The 21,477-nt window shown below is 41.2% G+C and overlaps 1 protein-coding gene across 1 annotated transcript; it reads left to right on the top strand.

Annotated features, from left to right (window-relative positions):
* The first annotated feature begins 2,043 nt into the window (after window positions 1–2,043).
* Window positions 2,044–21,152, top strand: plat (plasminogen activator, tissue). The gene is made up of 15 exons (XM_017702851.2): window positions 2,044–2,172; window positions 10,337–10,422; window positions 10,515–10,557; window positions 11,874–12,008; window positions 13,316–13,426; window positions 13,997–14,171; window positions 14,344–14,435; window positions 14,838–15,009; window positions 15,287–15,372; window positions 15,872–15,934; window positions 16,913–17,120; window positions 17,409–17,545; window positions 17,867–18,007; window positions 18,134–18,282; window positions 19,684–21,152. The coding sequence occupies exons 2-15, from the start codon at window positions 10,360–10,362 to the stop codon at window positions 19,846–19,848; spliced, it is 1,740 nt and encodes a 579-aa protein (XP_017558340.1). The 5' UTR covers window positions 2,044–2,172; window positions 10,337–10,359; the 3' UTR covers window positions 19,849–21,152.
* Window positions 21,153–21,477: the final 325 nt, after the last annotated feature.

The raw sequence follows: 21,477 nt of genomic DNA, 5'->3' as shown, positions 1-21,477 counted from the left end.
TTATGCTGATGGTTAATCTAATGCATTAGCACGTCTGTCAGCGGTGAACAATAGCTCCTGTTTGGCCAACTTGTGGCCAAAGGGTCAAACTGCACAGCCACAGTACTGCCCTCTCAGATCTGACACGTTACATAGTGGTCTAGAGCCTATATGGCTATCATACTATGCATTTTATTACATAGAGGACGCCATGTTTTTAGAAACTCCTAAATGCTATGGCTGAATCTCAAGTGACTCCCTAGTGCACTGCATACATCAGAAAGCTACGGTCTTTACGTGTTGATAGTGCTTAAAAGTTCATCTACTATTCTACTGTCCTTTTATCTCCTCCTATGCATGCCAATAGTGCTGCATATTAGACAGGAGGTTGTGCAGCTAATGGCTGAATGTAAATGACTTTCTATTTGACATGTAATGCATGTAATATGTGAGATTCTGTCTGCAGCGAGGTCGAGTGTTGTCTGGAAAGCAGAGAGATTGGCCAAACGATCAGTAATGATTTAGTCCTGTGCATGCTCAACGCAGCCTGTGTTTCTATACTACTCACAGTATAGCAAGTTTAAGTTAAGTGATACTTTTTTAATCCCACAAACGGTGAAATTCCACCTCCGCATTTAACCCATCCATGAAATGAAACATCACATACACACTAGTGAAAACACACACACTAGAGGGCAGTGAGCACACTTGCCCAGAGCAGTGGGCAGCCCTATCCACAGCACCTGGGGAGCAATTGGGGTTAGGTGTCTTGCTCAAGGACACCTCAGTCAAGGACTGTCGGCACTGGGGATCAAACCAGCAACCTTCCAGTCACAGGGCCAGTTCCCTAAACTCCAGCCCACAACTGCCCAGTTAGACTATATACAGTAGATCTGAGAACTGCCTTTTGCTTATATTAGCTTCATAGATGTGAAACAATGCAACCCAATTGTTAAAGGTAAGTAAACTGAAAGACAGTAACTGTGTTTATGCAGGGTTTTTAATTTGTGTGGATCTCCATGTCGGTTTACACGATTCAAAGCACTGTGTGTACCTTGGTCATTTCTGTCCATGTTAACCATGTAAACCCTAAGGGTCTGTATGTGGGCCTACATTTATTACTTCGCTTGTAATCACTGGTAATAACTGATTAATAAATCTTAAGAACAGGAGTTTTTGCTTTGGGTGCAAAGTCCAGTGTTTGGGTTGGCTGAGGGACAACAAGGTGTTGGAAACATTCCTCAGAGATTCTGGTTGGTTATTTGAGTTCCTGTTGCCTTTCTATCATCTGGAACCAGTCTGCCCATTCTCCTCTGACCTCTCACATCAACAAGGCATTTTTGTCCACACAACTGACCGCTCACTGGATATTTCCTCTTTTTCGTACCGTTCTCTGTAAACCCTAGAGATGGTTGTGCGTGAAAATCCCAGCAGATCAGCAGTTTCTGAAATACTCAGACCAGCCCGTCTGGCACCAACAACCACGCCACGTTCAAAGTCCCTTAAATCCCCTTTCTTCCCCATTCTGATGCTCGGTCTGCACTTCAGCAAGTTGTCTTGGCCACCTCTACATGCCTCAATGCATTGAGTTGCGGCCATGTGATTGGCTGATTAGCTATTTGTGTTAACAAGCAATTGAACAGGTGTACCTAATAAAGTGACAGGCGAGTGTGTGTCATGTGTGTCCATGAGCGCTCACGGCGGACTCAGCGAAGCAGTTGGGGGGTTTTGGAGGTGCGCAGCCTGCTAGTAGGTGCTCTTGGTTCTTTCAGAATGCTCTTACATCTCATTACACATTCTTTTATTAAATTCCTCGTAATCCGCTTGGCACAAAACTTCATTACCCCTTATAGATTACATCACTGACAGGGTATTACTCACTGATCACACATCCTAATCTGCCCTGCGCTCATTCGGTGCCATGCTGAAGGATCTCTGACACTAACACACGCACATACCGCACACCCACCCCCGGACAGTCCGCCAAAACTCCGCCCAGGACGCAGCATCATCATCACCATCATCATCGCTATTATCAGCCCCTCCTCTTCCCAAGCGGCACTGGAGGATAAATATTCGAGAGTGGACGGCAGAAACAAACGCGCGCTCAGAGCCGGAGTCCTGTGGATTAGAGAGTAGAACTTTCACCCACTGACAGTGAAAACTCTCCACTTCGAGTGAAAAAGTCTTAAGGTAAGACCACCTTGCTGGAACTTTTAACTCGCCCTGAGATGACCGTGTCTTTTTAATCCGCTCGAATACAAAGCGCGCAGACCGCCACTCGTGACAGTTCTTGATACGCAGCGGTGAGGTTTATCGAGGCTGGCTGATGGGGGTTTGGTGCTGTCTGAGCGTTCCTGATAGCGCACTGCAGTGGGCCGTACTGAAGCTGCAGGAGCGCTGAAGACTGAGCCTGAGCGCCTGCAGGCTGGAGTGAGGAGCAGCAGAAGAGAAAGAGCTTGTGGTGCAAACAAACGATTCAGGAGCTGAAATGAATCTGAACTGCATCATAGGCGAGATTACTGAGCTCAGGGGGTTTGTTAGTCCGTGTTACCTTGGCCTTTGCTGTTTGAGCGGTTTATTGGGGTCTTGTTGGATGTTTTAGCGGCTGTTTCTCTGCCCACTGTCTGTCTCTTTCACTCATTCTCTCTACATCTCTCTACTGATTTAATCACTTGCTCTCTATTTCTTTGCCTTTTCACTGCCTTATTGTTTCCCTTTCTTTTTCTTCCGCTGTCCGCTGCTTTCTGTCTTGTCTTTTGCTTCTTTGTCTCTCTCTCTCTGTCTCTCTCTCTCTCCCCTTATTCTCTTTCTCTCTCCACTGTACTAATTGTCTTTCCCAGCTCTCTCTCTCTCTCTCTCTCTCTCTCGCTCTCTCTCTCTCTCTCTCTGACTCTGTCCACTGCCCTCTGTCTTGCTCTTACCCCACTATAAATGTCTTTCTTCTCTCTCTGTCTCTCTCTGTCTCTCTGTCTCTCTCTGTCTCTCTCTCTCTCTTTCTCTCTCTCTCTCTCTCTCTCTCTCTCTCTCTCTCTCTCTCTCTCTCTCTCTCTTGTACATGGTCTCTCAGTGATAGGAAAGCTCATAATTGCTCTGGGAATTCCGTTCTGAGCCTGGTTATCACAGAAGAGACCCGCTGTCAGCACTGTTTTTTTCTGTGGCAGGGCATGCCTGCAACATTACTGTCCAGAACTCACGACGGTCTCTGCTGCAGGCTAAAGATCCCCACAGATAGTTCTCATAAACTGAATGCCCCGGCTGAGGTTGTTACTGTGAAGTGCAGTGGCGCGGTTCAAGTTTATCAGCCACAAGGTTGGTAGGAATTTGCTGCCGTGTGCTCAAAACCCCACACAGAACAATTAAAACATCCATCCATCAGTCCAAACCAGGCCAGTATGATCAAAGAAACGCCTGAAGAAGAGCAAAATCAAATTAGAAAGTCAAAAATACTGATTGAAGTTTAATTAAAGTGTCAAGTGCACTGAAAGACGTGGGTTAACTAAAATGTTGTGACTCATTTAGTTGCGTAGGCATTGTCACTGAACCTGGAGGTTCTGATTCGGAGTAGCGTCCAACTGCTGAACATTTTCTGATTAAATTTGAGACCAATTTAAATTGCCTAAAATTTCTGGTAACCAGTAATATTGGGTGGATATAGTTTTAATATGACAAAACATAAAGACACCATTAGTTTTTCTTTAGCTTACCGCAGTACTCACTAATGTAGAAGTCTGCTTTAAATGGTCAAATGCGATTGACAAGTGCAGAACCTTTGAGGACTTTCATGTTGTGTGCACTTTCATTTCGGGTCATGTACATTGCTGTGAATTGGGCACTTTAAATACAGTGTTCAATTGTCCAGTTGTTTTACCTTATGGTCAGTCATACTGTGATACAGCCAAACCGGACTAATAATGGATTCTGTACCAGCAGACAGACCTGCAGCTCACATTTTCATTACTAGAGGTCGGCTCTCTCTCAGACATCTGACTCAGTTTCCTTGTTCAGTTTTCTTAGGTGCATCTCAGGGCTGGCTCGAGCATCAAAGTGTGTGTTCATCTGCCTGTATGTGTGTGTATCAGTGTGTTATAGAAGTGTCTTTGCTGGTGTGTCTTAGTCAGCACGTTTATAGCATGCTCTAATGCACTGGCTTTGTCTGTTTTTAATAGACCCCCTTCTGTGTGGGCTTACTTATTGTGTGCTGGGGGTTAGCTGTGCTCTTTATAAGTCACATTCCCAGTAGGCTTGAGTGTAACAATGCAGGTTGTCTTTAGAATGTCTGGAAGAGATTTTATGCACCAAGAGGCCTATAGGGCCCTCACCAGTACTGCAAAACACCCAAAATCCCAAACTTTTTCGCTGGTCTTCTAAGTTTTGCATGGATGTAGAGGTTAATTTGAATTGACAACATTGCTTTTGTTCACCTGAACTGTTTGCTTTGCTTTATTTTAATCATAGAATTTACAACACTTGAACAAAAAACTGCTTGTCAGCGCAGTGAAGTGTGTGTCTCCAGTGCAGATTTAAGGTTTAATTTTGTTGCAGTATCACTGGAGTCAGTGTACGTCTTGGAAGATGATACTCTGTGCTACGTGTGTGTCATAATTTTCTTTCATTTGGCAGAATGACTCAGCTATCCTCCTTTACACATGTTCCTGCTCCCTCATCACTATTCACTGCAGTTTTTCTCTTCTCTTTTTTTCCCCTTTTGAACCCTCTCTCCCCCTTGCACAAAGTATACAATGCAGTCACTGTTCTGTGTTTGGGGCCTTAGAAAGGTTCAGACGTGATATATAGACATGCACACATACGCCCCCATATATGTTCACAAAAGCAGCAGAACATGAGAAGCAGTGTGTTATCGTGAAAACATCATGGCTGTGGTTCTATTACAGGCACCAGCCGAAAACAAGTACCAGAGATCTTCGCAGATATCATGTTGTCGTGTATAACATCACAGCTGTGTAAAGCGAAATAACCCAAATATTGCAGCAATTTGTTATAATGCTGGCAGTTTATTCCGGCAAAAAATGGGATTTGTAAAACTGTCACAACATATTGGGTCCAAGGTTTTCAGTGCTTGTCAGACTTCCCTTTATTTCCCCTCAGCCTGTAAAGCATTGAATAGCCTATTTTGTTTGCCAGATCGTATTCATTTCATTTATGTGTGTCTCTTTCCAGTTTCGGACTGAGAATGTGGCCAAACTGGCTCCACGTCATATAAGATCCTATATGAGTTGTCTGTCCATTTTCTGTTTTTGGATGTGCTGCGGCATGAATTGAGTCGTTAAGATGAACAGCAGAATGACACAGTCACAGCTGTATTTCTGTGAAAAGTGTTTTAATAGCACATGTAGAACACTTCTCAACCAATCAGGACTAGGCTTCCCAAAAGCATCTTAGCACAAAGATAATTCTTAAATGATAGAACGAGCATCACGCTAAACACCCTGTCTATTAGTTTAGATGATCTCAGCATGCATATTGGGCCATCTGAACTAACTGTTATACTACACTCGCCGGTCACTTTATTAGGTACACCTTGCTAGTAAAAGGTTGGACCCCCTTTTGCCTTCAGAACTGCCTTAATTCTTCATGGCAGACTTTCAACGAGGTGTTGGAAACGTTCCTCAGAGATTCTGGTTGGTTATTTGAGTTCCTGTTGCCTTTCTATCATCTGGAACCAGTCTGCCCATTCTCCTCTGACCTCTCACATCAACAAGGCATTTTCGTCCACACAACTGACCGCTCACTGGATATTTCCTCTTTTTCTGACTGATCTCTGTAAACCCTATTGATGGTCTGGCACCAACAACCACGCCACGTTCAAAGTCCCTTAAATTCCCTTTCTTCTCCATTCTGCTGCTCGATCTGCACTTCAGCAAGTTGTCTTGACCGACTCTACATGCCTAAATGCATTGAGCTGCGGCCATGTGATTGGCTGATTAGCTATTTGTGTTGACAAGCAACTGAACTGTACCTAATAAAGTGGCCGGTGATTGTATAGTGGTGTAAGACATCTTTATCTAACTGAAACTGTACTTCAGCTCAAATATATGTAATGCATGCATACATGTTTTGTAACTATGTGCTGCATGTTCTTCAGAAAGCCACAGAAAACTAGAAATGCACCAAAGAGTTTCGTCTCTACATTTAAAATATAGAGAATAACTCATGACTTCCGTGTAATTCACACAGGTACAGAAACCCAGTCTAAAACTTGGTAAGCCAGCTGAACTGTGTCTTTCCACGTGTGTGTCTGTCTGTCTTTTTGTCCAGCTGTCTGTGAGTAAGACAGAAAAAGTGAGCTAGAGAGTAAAAACAGCGAGGAAAAATTCAGTCAAAAGTGTGAGCGGTTATGGTCTTTGTCTTGGGGGATTCCAAGAAAACATCTGTGCAAAAGACCTCAGATGAGATTATTGTGTGTATAGCTATTCTATTCTATTCTATTCTATTCTATTCTATTCTATTCTATTCTATTATACTCCAGTCTATTGTATGCTGTGCTATACTATTCTTTTCTGTTCTGACATTTTTTCTAGAAGCTTGAATGTCATGTGTCTAATTTACAATGATCACATTTTCTGTGTGTGTGGGTGTCTGTCTACTCCCATGTCAGCTGTGACCATATGTTTCCTGCAGTGAGCTCCGTGCTGCCTGTGTCTCACATCCTTTGTATTTATACAGTGTTAACCAACTGCAGAACTATAGTTTGTGGCCATGTAGCGTGCGTATGAGTGTATGTTCCAACCCTGTCTCAATGAACTGTCTGGGATGCATGTTTTTCCTGAACATATACCCACAAGCAGACGTCACACTGGGCCCTGTTGTTTCTGAGTGTAGGTGCATATACATATGCAATACACATACGCAGGCTTTGTATTGCTGTCTTATTAAAGTTTATTAACTATTGCATACCGATCATGATTTTTTTAGTATGTCTTTTTTTTTTTTTTACCCGAAGCTCACATTTCTTCAGGCTATGAAACACCACCGAGCACATGAACACATGAAACGCCACAGAGTTTGCATTTCTATTGCAGTGCTGTCTGTAGCCACCTGATCATTGTTCATATGTTATTGTTAGGCTACGAAGGGCTGGTGCTGTTATCACATGACCTGCTTTATTTCTTTTTATGTTATGTTACAGTACACGCAAGTCTGTGATATTACATGTTAGATTTGTTACAAAATTGGATAGAATTTTCCCTCCTTTTCCTGTTTGTAAGGCTTTGACATAACACAGCAAGCTTCTGTATCACATCCCTCCAGATATTGCCTCACGATTTCTTATCGAAGAGTTTATTAGGTGCAGATCACCAGAGAAAAATAATGAAACCATGAAAGAGGAACAGTTTTATTTCTGATAGAGATGATTGTAGGTGATGAGAGAATTAGGTGTCATGGAGAATAATTCCAGGTGCACACAGATTGAGACGTGTTGATAAGCATAGCTAAAGATTGTAAAATGGTGAAAAGAACTTGAAGGATCTTTCATTTTCAGATTGAAACGACTTCTGCTGAGCTACATGCCGTAACCTGGCTGGTTGGAGGATCTCATTCCATTCTGCCAAGTCATCCTTTGAGTTTCCAGTCATTAGCCCTGAGGAAGAATGCGCTCTAGTGGTTAATATCACACCTGAAAGCTGTTGCTTTCTTCGTGTTTTGAGAGTCAAAATTTATAACTGAGAGGCTGAATGCACAAGTGATTGTTAGTGTGTTGCTCACAGTCACTGAAAACGTGACTGATATGCCGGACCTGATCTGTTGAAATAGAGTCATGATTACTTGACTAAAGTTGATCACTGGATTTAAAAAATGTTAGCAATTAAAACGGACTTTATTGAATCTACACTCACCTGCCACTTTATTAGGTACACCTTGCTAGTAAAAAGTTGGACCCCCTTTTGCCTTCAGAACTGCCTTAATTCTTTGTGTCACATTTTCAACAAGGTGCTGGAAACGTTCCTCAGAGATTCTGGTTGGTTATTTGAGTTCCTGCTGCCTTTCTATCATCTGGAACCAGTCTGTCCGTTCTCCTCTGACCTCTCACATCAACAAGGCATTTTCGTCCACACAACTGACCGCTCACTGGATAGTTCCTCTTTTTCAGACCGTTCTCTGTAAACCCTAGAGATGGTTGTGCGTGAAAATCCCAGTAGATCAGCAGTTTCTGAAATACTCAGACCAGCCCGTCTGGCACCAACAACCATGCCACATTCAAAGTCACTTAAATCCCCTTTCTTCCCCATTCTGATGCTCGGTCTGCACTTCAGCAAGTTGTCTTGACCACCTCTACATGCCTAAATGCATTGACTTGTGGCCATATGATTGGCTGATTAGCTATTTGTGTTAACAAGCAATTGAACAGTTGTACCTAACAACACCTAATAAAGTGGCTGGTGAGTGTACAATGAATAGTGTGTGATGATAATGCATGTTTTAAATGATTCTAATGGTCTCTCTTGTAGTATGAAAAAGTGTGAAATGCACAACAACCTACACTGTACATCTTTTAAAATAAATCTTTATGATCTCAATAGCTTTACATTGCAGTTTCCATTTTTTTTGAGGCTTTCTAGTCTAGCTGTTCCAGTTAAGTATGGAAGCAATAAAAATGTATGGAGCCTTTGAAAAGCTCTGCATGGCTTTCTTCAGTTCAGCACATTTCTCTTTCTAATTAGTTAAGCATCAAGATAATTGTTAGATTACTAATTTAATTTGTATTACCCCTAGTTTAAATAGCCGTTCTGCACACATGCTCCGCAGAGCTTTCCACTGCTGCTGAGTTGGAACTGGACAGTGAGTCAAAACCACAGAGCTACATATTGTCAAACAGGCAGCAAACACATCAGCCTGATGCACATGTGCACACATATTCACTGTGAGACACGGGTCATGTTTTTATAACCCCATCCTTACCGTAAAAAGGAGCTGCAAAATGCACCACAAGTTGGAGTAATATATGAGTGTGTTTACACACTTCTGTGTGTATGTGTGTGTGTGTGTGTGTCTTCCAGATGATCAGACTCCAGTGGTCACCACTTGCATTCTCTCTCTTTTTGTTTCCTGCTGACTCACTGTGCTGACCTGATTTGCTGTCCCAGGACTGCTTCAGTGTACATTAATCTGTCCAGCTATTTATGCCTTTAAACGTACTAGAATATTTAGGGATGTACAGTAGTGTAACTGTAAGGAATTCTGTGGATCTGCTTAGGGTGTGGGCCAAAATAGGTTTTGAGATGTGTGCATTTGCGTCTTGCGTGAGAAGATACGGTTTTAAGTAAAACAAAGGGAATAAGAGGGTCTCTTCCTGTTTGTGTTTTTCAGTGTGTCATATCAACACAGCTGTCTGGCCTTTAGAGCACATATTAAAAAACAGGAACATCCGGAGTATTACAGTTAGGCCTTGAATTTTAAATCTTGGGGAAAAAATCTTCACTATTGATAATGTCTGTTATCCTGATTATGAGATTATGAGTAGCATGTAAGCCTTGTTGATGTGAGAGGGCAGAGGAGAATGGGCAGACTGGTTCCAGATGAGAGAAAGGCAACAGGAACTCAAATAACCAACCAAAATCTCTGAGGAATGTTTCCATCAGCTTGTTGAAAGTGTGCCACGAAGAATTAAGACAGTTCTGAAGGCAAAAGGGGGTCCAACCTTTTACTAGGTGAACCTAATAAAGTGGCAGCTGAGTGTATATTTCATGTAACAGTTTTGCGGTGACTCTTTTAGTATAGAGCTGGAACAAGTTCTGCTGTTTTTTCTGAAAAATGACTGTAACCTACTTCTGTCACTGGTATCCATAATCGATGACATATCTAGGACCTCCAGAAGGCAGTGAGTGACATTTTTGCATGAAAATCATGAAAATATAGTGAATTTCTTCAGAATTTAGTGACGTGAATGCTTATGATTTCAAGTCGGATATAGAGGGATAGTTCTTAGTAGCTGAAGTGTACATACAGGATGGACACAAGGCAGAAATAAAAAGTGGGAAGGAGGCAGTTAGTCAGTATGTAGGGTGTGTGTGTGTGTGTGTGTGTGTGCCCACAATAATGTGTTATCCGAGTATTGTTCTGCATAACATGATGCTGTAGCTGTATTGTTTTATTTCCTCATTGGTTTAAATCTGTGGTCCTTTGAAGCCTCAAGTCTGTTAAGGAGCAAGCTGACACCTGTGTGTGTGAGCAATGCGTCAACGTTAACTTCAGTTAATTGCTTAGTGATGATTCAACAATTTTAGAAATTTCCCCCAAATTTCCCTCAGTCTCTCTCTAATACATTCACTCATAATACTTGTATTCATCCAGTAAGTCTCTTTTTAAATGATGTTTTTGTGTCTTTCATTATTAGTTCACCTGAGGCCTGACGACATCATGAATGCAACGGTGAAACTGCTGCTTCTGCTGCCTCTGCTCTGCTGCACTTTAGCTGACACGGTAAACCTGAACGGCCAAGATTAAGACTTAATTACATGGCTGTGGTTCTTAAATGTTAAAATAAACAACTTTTCTCTCTCTTTTGTTCTCAGGAGCGGCTGCACAGAGAGAGGAGAGGAACACGCAGCTTCAGAGGTGAGTTACGTCTTTGTTTGATGTCTGAAACACTTTTTACTAACTGAGCGATGTGGCAAAGCATTAACATCTACTGTTCATTACACTGACCTGTAACACATTACGCCAACAGTGCCCACTGCTTTGTTGGTAATACAAATGGTCTTTATTTATATTGTAAATTATGAAACAGGTGAACTGGACATTATAACTACGGAAAGAAGGATGAGATGTGGAATCTTTGGGTTCATGTTTGTATTTTGATGTATATTTTTCTACCGAATAAATCCTTTTTAAGGGTCAGTACCAGACCTGTGGTCATGCCCCAAAAGGCAAAAATAAAGTTATGAAAAAAGGGCATTATAAATAGTATTTTGCTTACTTTAGTCCCTGAGGCCTTATGATCTGATTGGGGAAAACACAAAACAAAGAATGTAAAACATACAATAAAATACAATCATATAATTAACAAAATAAAGGAATATTTCAATTCATGTTAAAAACAAAAATGATAGAATTATCTAGACCAAATACACCAAACACACACACACATATTCTAAGCCGCATCTCCCTCAGGGTTGCGGGAGGTGCTGGAGCCTATCCCAGTCATCGGGCGGAAGGCAGGATATACCCTGGACAGGTCGTCAGTCCATTGCAGGGCAAATACACCAAATAGAACATATAAAATGTAACAGTAGTTGGGCAGCAGTTGGCAAACAAAACTATGGACCCTGTTGAATGAATGAACCCTCTCTTCAGTGGCTAAAACAATGACAATGTAATTTGCTTTTTAATCACCTTACTTATATCTCAATCATGTGATGTAGGTGAACAAATTAAGAATATTGGAATCATAGCTGGCAATGACTAATGGACATAAAACTGCATAAGTAACCTAAATTAGTTCAATAAAGACCAAGTCCCATGTCCTACATGACCCAGTATGTTTGACCCTCATTAACTGCAGCCAGTTACACCACTGCTGTCAATAATACTGTCCGATTTGGGCCTTTCTGGTGTAGGCTGCTCGGTGGACACTAGAGGGAGCCACACTATCTTAATCCACACATACTATTTTTTAAATATACTATTTTTTTATATTGCCTCCTCTTTCTGTCTCTCTTTGTCCTCTTTTTCACTCTGTCTCTTTCTTTTTCTCCCATCCATAAATGACTGTTACTACCATAGTCTTTTTCTCTGTTGCTGGACAGAAAAGTCATTGTCATAGATGTAGTCTGACCACAGTGGTTTTGTCTGTTTGACCGTCTTTGTCTTTCATGTGTGGCTGTCTGTCTGTCCGTCTGTGTTGTGTGTGTGTGCGTGGGTGTGTGTGTTAGACCGCTGTGAGGATTCGGACTCAGCTGCGGTCAGAGATTTAGGGGAAACGTGGCTGAGATGGAGAGGTCAGAGAGTGGAATACTGCCGCTGTGCCCTGAGAGGAAGAGTGCGCTGTCACTACGTACCTATAACTAGTGAGTCTCACACTCTTTCACATGTGCACACAAACACACTTTAGACATTTTTTATTATTTTAATCTTGACTGATTACACAGTCCAGTCCAGCCAACAGCTAATACTGTCCATATCAAAACTTTGCAGCATTAAGTTAATGGTTCCTAAGGTAAAGAACCTGTGTGATCCGTGCAGCTTGTTCATGTTTTAAGAGGTCATGGTAGGGCCTGGCCGGTAAATCACTCGGCTGATACCATCAGTCAGTGTTGACAACCTGTGTTTGATCTGTATCAGCAAATGTGCTGATAATTAACGACTATTTTTTGTTTGCTGGGACTCACCATCATGGTTAAAATAACATTTAAAATGATTAAATGTGTCCAAACCTGACATCTAGCATAAGAATAACATCTTATATCACAAAATCACGATTTATGAAGAGAACTGCTGAAAAAAGAGGGAATAAATAGAAACCAAAACTGCAAATAATTCTGGATAGCTTCACTCCCAACAGTACGATATTTATGTTATTTAAGATTGTGAGTTTAAGAGTGCAGCAATTGAAAGCTGATACTTATATCAGTCAGTAAAGCACCATTTAACCACTACTATTTGGGTACAAAATTCAAATCTGAAATACAGACAAAATTACGTTTAAGGTTCTTGTCATTTTTAGCCCCCTAAAACTAGTATCAGTTTTGGTATTTATGCAGTTTGTGCTTTTACCAGTTTATTCCCCAATTTAGCAGCGGTTTCCACTGCTAACTGCCAGGTCTGTTACATCAGCTGACAGATGTTCGTGTTAGCTAGTATTGCGCTGAGAGGGGGGCCATCCTGCCCACCCAGAGAGACCGAGGCCAGTTATGCTGTCTTGGACGCCTCTCACAAAAGTGGCCAGAATAGTGTTTTGCATTGTAAATGCGTGTTTACTTGTATGTTTGATGTAGTCCTGTTGATGGTGTTACTCCCTGTGTGTGTGTGTGTGCGTCTGTGTATGCTCATTACAGTGGGTGTACGAATTTTTATGACACAGGAATTTGGCACATATGTGTCACACACTAATGTGAAAGATATTGTCTTGCGGTTTAACCTCAGTGTGCGCTTGAAACGGTTGATCATGAAAGTGTTGCATTCATTCAGAGTAATATGAATATGAATGAGGAATGATGATATATTATGTTTCTTGCGTCTGCAATTTGTAATGCCATTGCAATTTAATGTATGCCTTTTGGCACCTATATAATGCAGTAAATACAGCCTGCATATACTGTATACAGTGTGAGTCAGTGCAGTATTTTATAATGCTACGTCTCTTTTTTCTTTGCAGCATGTTATGTGTCGAGATGTTATAACGGAGGGACGTGTAAGGAGGCGGTGTATTCAACTGACTTCATCTGCCAGTGTCCACCAGGCTTTACTGGAGATCAGTGTGAAATCAGTGAGTGCACACCACATATACACAATGTGTAAAAATACAGTGAAACAGTCTGGCAAAAAAAAAAAATTACATATTTTGTGCCAAATAACTTGCTTGTGACAGGGTAGAATATTTTAGGTTAAGCCAGGATCACAAGCTCCCTGTTATCACAACCTTTCTGAGAATAGTGCTAAAACTGTTGAATGAAGGCTCCTCTGCTGGCTTTATTGATGGGAGTTAGGCATCACGTCGCTTGATGTGATATTTTCTTGTCTTGCTCATTTACAAATATGTATATTCCTTATAAAATTATGAATAAAACCAAACCTTTGTAACTTTATAAATGCAATAACATTTTTCATACAGCATGTTAACAATGAGCTTTGAATTCATAGGTTTAAGTTTGAGAAACACTTTTTGTTGTACATAGCATTAAATGGTATAGATATAAATGGCTTTCTTTTTGTGGAATGATTCATGTTTCTCATATTTAGAGAGCTACTCTTGTATTTAATAATAATAAGAGAAGAACGACAGAAGTCAAGTAGCTTTGTTTTCACAGCGTAGCTGCGTTATTCTCTTTTCTCTTAGATTTGAATGAGAAGTGTGCGACTGGGTCGGGGGCAAGTTATCGTGGCACGTGGAGCATCTCAGGCTCTGGCGCTGAATGCATAAACTGGAACTCCACATCACTCCGAGGCAAAAAATTCACGGCCAGGAAGCCAGAGGCTGTCATGCTGGGGCTGGGCAATCACAACTACTGCAGGTATACACACACAAACTCACAAAAAAAAGAAGTACAGTTCTGATTCTGCTGTTGATGTAAATGATCACACAGTCAAATCTGTATATAGACAGCTTGAAATAATTCAGTAGAATACGGTAAACAAATACGGTATGACTACTGCAGTAAACGAAAGCTAAACATGTTTGTTCAGGAATCCAGATGGTGATTCCAAGCCGTGGTGCTACGTGTTTAAAAAGTCCCAGGTCATGTGGGAGTTCTGTTCTGTGCCAAACTGTACAACAGGTGAGACACACACACACACACACACACACACACACACACAAAATAAACTCATTTTCTTACTGTCGTCATCTATAGAGAACACACTTAAGCATGTTTATTTAAATGTGCTCACTGTAGAGGATGTTAACTTCTTTTCACTTAGAAAATCAACGAAAATGTAATTTGATTAGGGGCTCCCACACTTTTACACATGACTGCATCTATCACTGGTATACCAGTGTTTAGCGTCTTGCAACAATATTGATTTTTAGCTTTAATGATATTGATAGACATCAGAAGTGATTGTTATTGAAAATTGCATTGTAATTGACTGCAAATCCCATCCCATTAAGTTACATAGACATACAGACACATACTCAGCCTGTCATGTGCGCCCATAACGCAGTGCTGTCTGTGTGTTAGCTCCTGCAGAGTGTGTGAAGGGGTCAGGGCAGTCATACAGAGGGATGCAGGTGGTCACTAAGAGCGGAGCAAAGTGTCTGCCCTGGGACTCCCCTGCCATCTCCCGCAAGATTTACACAGCCTGGAGGCCAGACGCCAGAGAGCTGGGCCTGGGCAGCCACAACTTCTGCAGGTAGACGCACAATTTATTGTTTATTTGTATTTATTCTAATGTTAGTATTAGTTTGTTATTCAACCAAATAAGCACTTTTCACTCAGATAGTTCTAGATATTGCTTTCTCAGATTTGCACCGTACTGTACATACACACCCTCATGTTACATAATACAGAACTCCTGCTTGAACATTGACTCCAGTGATACAGTAACACAATCACTCTCATCATAAACCTTAGAGGAAAAATAAACTGTTATTAGATACTCACTCAGTGTGGCCTCTTTAACCCTTCAGGAACCCGGATGGTGACCTCAGTCCATGGTGTCATATTTATAAAGGCTCCCAGCTGACGTGGGAACTGTGTGATATCACCAAATGCCGTAAGTCCATCCCATTTCCATAGTGACATAACTTTGTTGTCCGTTTGTCAGTCTGGTTCTTGTGAAAGTAGAGCTAATCAGCAAGAACTTAGAGGCAAATTACGCACTTCCTTATATAATGATGGAATGTGAGAACAGCTCGTCTGTGTAATGAGCTAGAACATCTGTTACTTGTTCAGTCTGTGAGCAGTTTAGTAGCACCACAGAGATAAGCATCAAGTTATACAATACTGTATGTGTCAAGGTGTTTGTTACTGTATCTAACAACTATCGTGCTCAACGTTTCATCCGATACTCTTTTGTTTTATATGGCTTATGACCAGAAATGAAGCTGAGCGCTTTCTGGCACTCTGAATCATTTGTTTGACTAACTGAACGCAGATGAGGCCTTATTTTCTCGTGCGAGGGGTCTTTTGTAACAGAAGATGTTTTTAAAGCCTTTTATGAGAAAGGTTGGGTGTGTATGTGTTTCTGATCATGTCTGCCCTTTTTTCCACAGCGAGGAGACCTTCCACCATCTCCACCCTTGGGCCGAGAGCGCCTGCGACGACGAACAACCGAGGTGGGGAGACAGGAATGAGTGAAAAAATTGACTTCATCTGGCATTTCTCTCGCTTTGCAGACGAACTGCAAAAACAAAACTGAACTTAAAAGGGGAATTCCTATGACTTTTTGAAGGATGTACAAAACAAAGTCACCCAGAGTCATTTCATGTGAAATGCGAATCAGAACTGTTTAAAGTGATGTAGCAATAGAAACCAGATGTCCGAAGAGTTTACTGCCTCTAAAAGCAACATGGACATTGTTTTGCAATAGTTTTAAAATAAGGTTTTGAACTAAAATGTATTTTAAAGCATATGCAGGATGCTTTGAGGAAAAGTAGAACCCAACACTTTTCCAAATTCTTTTCAAATTGAGTTCACCCTTACTGACCTCACATATAAAAGCTTAGAATACACTCACCGGCCACTTTTTTATTTGTTGTTATTATTATTATTATTATTATTGTTGTGGTTGTTGTTACAATTTGTTCAATTAATTGTTAACACAAATAGCTAATCAGCCAATCACATGGCTGCAACTCAATGCATTTAGGCATATAGAGGTGGTCAGAAAAAGAGGAAATATCCAGTGAGCGGTCAGTTGTGTTGACGAAAATGCCTTGTTGATGTGAGAGGTCAGAGGAGAATGGGCAGACTGGTTCCAGATGATAGAAAGGCAACAGGAACTCAAATAACCAACCAAAATCTCTGAGGAACGTTTCCAACACTTTGTTGAAAGTGTGGCACCAAGAATTAAGGCAGTTCTGAAGGCAAAAGGGGGTCCAACCTTTTACTAGCAAGATGTACCTAATAAAGTGGCCGGTGAGTGTATACATGTAGGTTCACTGGCCAATGGAAGTCTTTTGCAGAAAACATTAAAAAACATTTGTAGGTTTTCAGTCAAACAACAGCGATGCTTAAATCTTTGGCACTTTGTATTATTTTGTAGTAACATTGATCTTAATGCTAAATTTATTTCTTTTACTTCTCTCTCTTAGGCTCCTGTGGTCAGCGTGTTACAAAGCCCTCCAATTCTCTTCCTGAATTCAGGATACGAGGCGGTCAGGCCAGTGACATCAAAGATCAGCCGTGGCAGGCAGCCATCACTGTGTACCGGCCACGCTCACGATCACACAGCTTTCTGTGTGGAGGTGTCCTGATTGACTCCTGCTGGGTCCTCTCTGCAGCCCACTGCTTCCATGAGGGGTGAGTCTGTTCTCTTTCCCATGTGAGCCAAACTAGTTTCATTCTTAGGATTTCCTTGTGTAGGTTCAGGCCAGTGTCCTTATTGGAATCTTTCTGTAAAGGAAATTGTTCTAAATTTATGTACAGAAGATCTGAGAAAAAAAAAAATCTAAATAAACCACACTTCCACTATTAAACCTGGATATTGTGTAAGAATGTTTTTTAGATAAAATAATCTCAAACTGCTTTATTGAGCTTTCTGTATTAGTGGGCGATGCACTAATGGCATTTCTATGTGTGTGAAATTAGATTTACTGCAGATCGTCTGCGTGTCACCCTCGGCCGAACCTTCAGGCAGAAGAACTCGAGCAGTGAACAGATCTTTGATGTGGAGAACTACTGGCTCCATGAACAATACAATGAGGAGACCTATGACAATGATATAGGTGAGAATGAGTTAAGGTGTATTACGGTGTATTACTCATAACTTCATTCTTCATTGTCTTTGTTTTTTATTTTCTATATGCCAGCCAGCTGCCCGATTTATTACAAATGGACCAATAAAAATGGTCCAAAATTAGTAAGAAAGAGTTCAACCTTATAACAGGTTATTAAGACATAGCTATTCAGTATGATATAGGGTACGTTCTCTCTTTAGATTTGGAAACAGCATGGATACATTACAAGCTCCCATCCCTGTCCCCATCAGTCAGTACACCCGTGAAATAATTCCACTTCTAACCATCAATGCCCCGTTTTCCCTACAGTTCTTCTAAAGCTGAAGACTGAACATGGAATCTGTGCTATCCATTCTCCGGAAGTGCTGCCCGTCTGTTTACCGGAACCCAATCTGGTTTTCCAAGACTGGATGGAGTGTGAGATTTCTGGTTATGGCAAGGAAGAAGAGTGTAAGGAAACACTGCTTTTGTTCTGAAGCTGCCTACAAAACTTTACATATGTTGAAGATTAAATGAGATTTTACTGGTGATCAGTGTGTCTCAATAAACGACTAATGATGTCTCTCTCTGTCTCAGTCTCTCCATTCTACTCAGAACAAGTGAAGCGGGGTCATGTGCGCTTGTGGCCTCAGGAGCGCTGTGTGCCGGAGAAACTCTCTGGACGTTTGGTCACCTCTAACATGCTGTGTGCTGGAGATACACGTGGCCTGGATGATGCCTGCAAGGTAATGGTCCTGAATTCTTCCTAAATGTACAACGGCATACGCGTACAAAAAAAGCTGACATTAGGTAGTTTAGACGTTCACTAGGACAGGGGTTGGCAGCATGCGGCTCCGGACCCACGTGTGTGTCTTTTACTGAATTAGAATTAGACTTTTAGGTAAATAATAACATAAAATAATCCCCCATTGCAGTAAAATAAAGCTCTGTAAAACACAGTTGAACAATAAATGATCTTAAACGCTGGAGTGAATGTATAACTGCTAATTCACCGACCTGTAACCCTGAGGATTGGCGGGCAGACTGCTGGTCACACAGCAACCCAGATAACAATCTCGCCTAGCTGGGAGATAACCAAAAGGCAAAGAAAAAGACTTAAGGCCAACTTGGATTTTCTGGAAACGAATGGACTTACCTGCATTTATAAGCACTCCAGCTGGTTTCCTGATATGCTTAAGTCTCAAAGCTGAAGTCAGATTCTCATTCGAATTCAAACAAGAACCTGGCGAGGAACCTGGTTAGGTAGCTGATTTTTGCTATAGGAGCTGCACTGCAAATATAGCAGCGTAGCTTACCCACAAAATCAAGCTCTGTACAGCAACAATGAATATTAATAACACCTGCTAACATCAGGTAACTAAATAATTCCAGTTCACAAAATAGAGGTTTGCAAATTGCTAACAAAATGGATTACACTCACTGGCCACTTTATTAGGCAAGTAAAAGGTTGGACCCCCTTTTGCCTTCAGAACTGCCTTAATTCTTCGTGGCAGACTTTCAACAAGGTGTTGGAAACGTTCCTCAGAGATTTTGGTTGGTTATTTGAGTTCCTGTTGTCTTTCTATCATCTGGAACCAGTCTGCCCATTCTCCTCTGACCTCTCACATCAACAAGGCATTTTCATCCACACAACTGACCGCTCACTGGATATTTCCTATTTTTTGGACCGTTCTCTGTAAACCCTAGAGATGGTTGTGTATGAAAATCCCAGTAGATCAGCAGTTTCTGAAATACTCAGACCAGCCCGTCTGGCACCAACAACCACGCCACGTTCAAAGTCACTTAAATCCCCTTTCTTCCCCATTCTGATGCTCGGTCTGCACTTCAGCAAGTTGAACAAGCAGCTGAACTGAGCAGTAAAGTGGCCAGTGAGTGTATATTTGCTTTTTCATATTCACTGTAATAGCATTCAGCCAGTACTAATGCATGTCTTCTCAAAGTTCCTTACTTTCACTTTTATCAATATAATTTTCCCCCAGCTTATGAAATCAGGCCTAGTGTGAAAATTCTGTCTATGCAATCGTCATAACAGTTCTGACTACTTGTAACGGTTGCCACAACCACTGTGCTCACTCAGGTACTGTTGTTTCTTTTTAATAACAAAGTGACTCTCTCTCTCATTTTAGGGGGACTCAGGTGGTCCTCTGGTGTGTGAAAAGGATGGCAGAATGATGCTCGCGGGTTTGATCAGCTGGGGTGATGGATGTGGAAAGAAAGACACGCCAGGTGTTTACACGCGTGTCGTGAAGTACATTGCCTGGATTGCCAACAAGATGAGATCCAACCGATAAATGAACAGACAGATCCAGAGGCTAAACATTCCCTCCGTTACACTGACATTACTACTGCTGAACTGATGAGTAGCATTCAAAACTGGGCACAAGGTCTGGACTCTAAAAAAGAGCCCATATGAGTATAAAATGTTTGGAGAGTCATCCACATGTAGACACATGGAATTTGAATTTGTCTACAAGTGTTGCCAGTTCAGCACTTCAAATATGAGAAGAAGGTGGGAAGAAAACGGAGTAAGAGAATACAGAGACCATGTTTCACCTGCACCTTATAGTTTACAACACCTAAGTGGCCTTTTTTATCTCCCATGGACTGAACATCTGTGGCCTTTAATCATGACCTCACGCCTATTCAGTGTCTTCGAGGAGGATTCAGAATGGATGTATACTGGCACTGGTGCTTTCTCATACAGGCAGTTCTTTGTTACTGGATGTGCTGAGTTCAGCACTAAGGACTAGATTAATATGACCAATATGATGGTTGTTGTAGGTGATGGGTACATAACCAGAAAGGAAATGCTACAATGGTCTTTTTATGTCCATATTTATTCTTTTACAGCAATAGATGTAGAGGAAATCCATTATAATTCTCCTGTATAATGGAAAATGCTATTAAATATGCCGATATACTGTACACGTGCCTCAATAGCTTTAGCTTTTTAAGGTACTAACATTACCTAAGCACTTCCTTTTCATCTTTCACAGTTAGATTTTTTTAAAAAACTAAACATCTGCTGGGTCAGACACAGTCAAAGAAATCACAAATCAAGGTCTCCATTAGCGAGGTGGGTTGATCCCAGTTATATTCACAAGATATAAATCATGTTTATTGTACTCAGAGATGTATGTGCAACTTCAATGTGTTCTTTGCTCAGTTGAATTTAGCTTGTATCATGTTGAAAGTGGTGCTGTTCTTCAGACTTTGACAAAGTAATCTTAGTCATATTTTCAGTTCATATTTAACTATTTATCACGGATATTGAATTTTTATTCTATAGCAGATACTAAATTATTGTTTCATATTTACATATTTTTGTGCTTGTTGATGCTTTTTTATTGCATTCAATTTTTTTAAATAAATGTACACCAAAAATAAAAGGAGCTTGCTCTGTCTGTATTTAATATGCATTGATGTTTGGGGATATACACTCACCGACCACTATATTAGGTACACTAGTACCTAATTAGGTTACTAGTGCTAGTAAAAGGTTGGACCCTCTTTTGCCTTCAGAACTGCCTTAATTCTTTGTGGTTATTTGAGTTCCTGCTGCCTTTCAATCATCTGGAACCAGTCTGCCCATTCTCCTCTGACCTCTCACATCAACAAGACATTTTCATCCACACAACTGACCGCTCACTGGATATTTCCTCTTTTTTGGACCGTTCTCTGTAAACCCTAGAGATGGTTGTGTGTGAAAATCCCAGTAGATCAGCAGTTTCTGAGATACTCAGACCAGCCCGTCTGGCACCAACAACCACGCCACGTTCAAAGTCCCTTAAATCCCCTTTCTTCCCCATTCTGATGCTCGGTCTGATTTGTGTTAAGCAACGGAACGGGTACCTAATAAAGTGGCCAGTGAGTGTATATTTCCCTAACCCTGCATCATTTGAGCACAACAGCTGTCGTTT

Source organism: Pygocentrus nattereri, chromosome 28 (assembly GCF_015220715.1).
Source record: "Pygocentrus nattereri isolate fPygNat1 chromosome 28, fPygNat1.pri, whole genome shotgun sequence".
Classification (NCBI taxonomy): Eukaryota; Metazoa; Chordata; class Actinopteri; order Characiformes; family Serrasalmidae; genus Pygocentrus; species Pygocentrus nattereri.
The sequence above is the reverse complement of the archived record's forward strand: the minus strand, read 5'-3'. Positions and strand labels throughout refer to the sequence as shown.

Coding starts and splice junctions, on each gene's coding strand:
- plat (XM_017702851.2), top strand. CDS start 10,360: ATGAATGCAACGGTGAAACTGCTGCTTCTGCTGCCTCTGCTCTGCTGC. Junction 10,423..10,514: donor GCTGCACTTTAGCTGACACG/GTAAACCTGAAC, acceptor TTTTGTTCTCAG/GAGCGGCTGCACAGAGAGAG. Junction 14,436..14,837: donor TGTGCCAAACTGTACAACAG/GTGAGACACACA, acceptor TCTGTGTGTTAG/CTCCTGCAGAGTGTGTGAAG.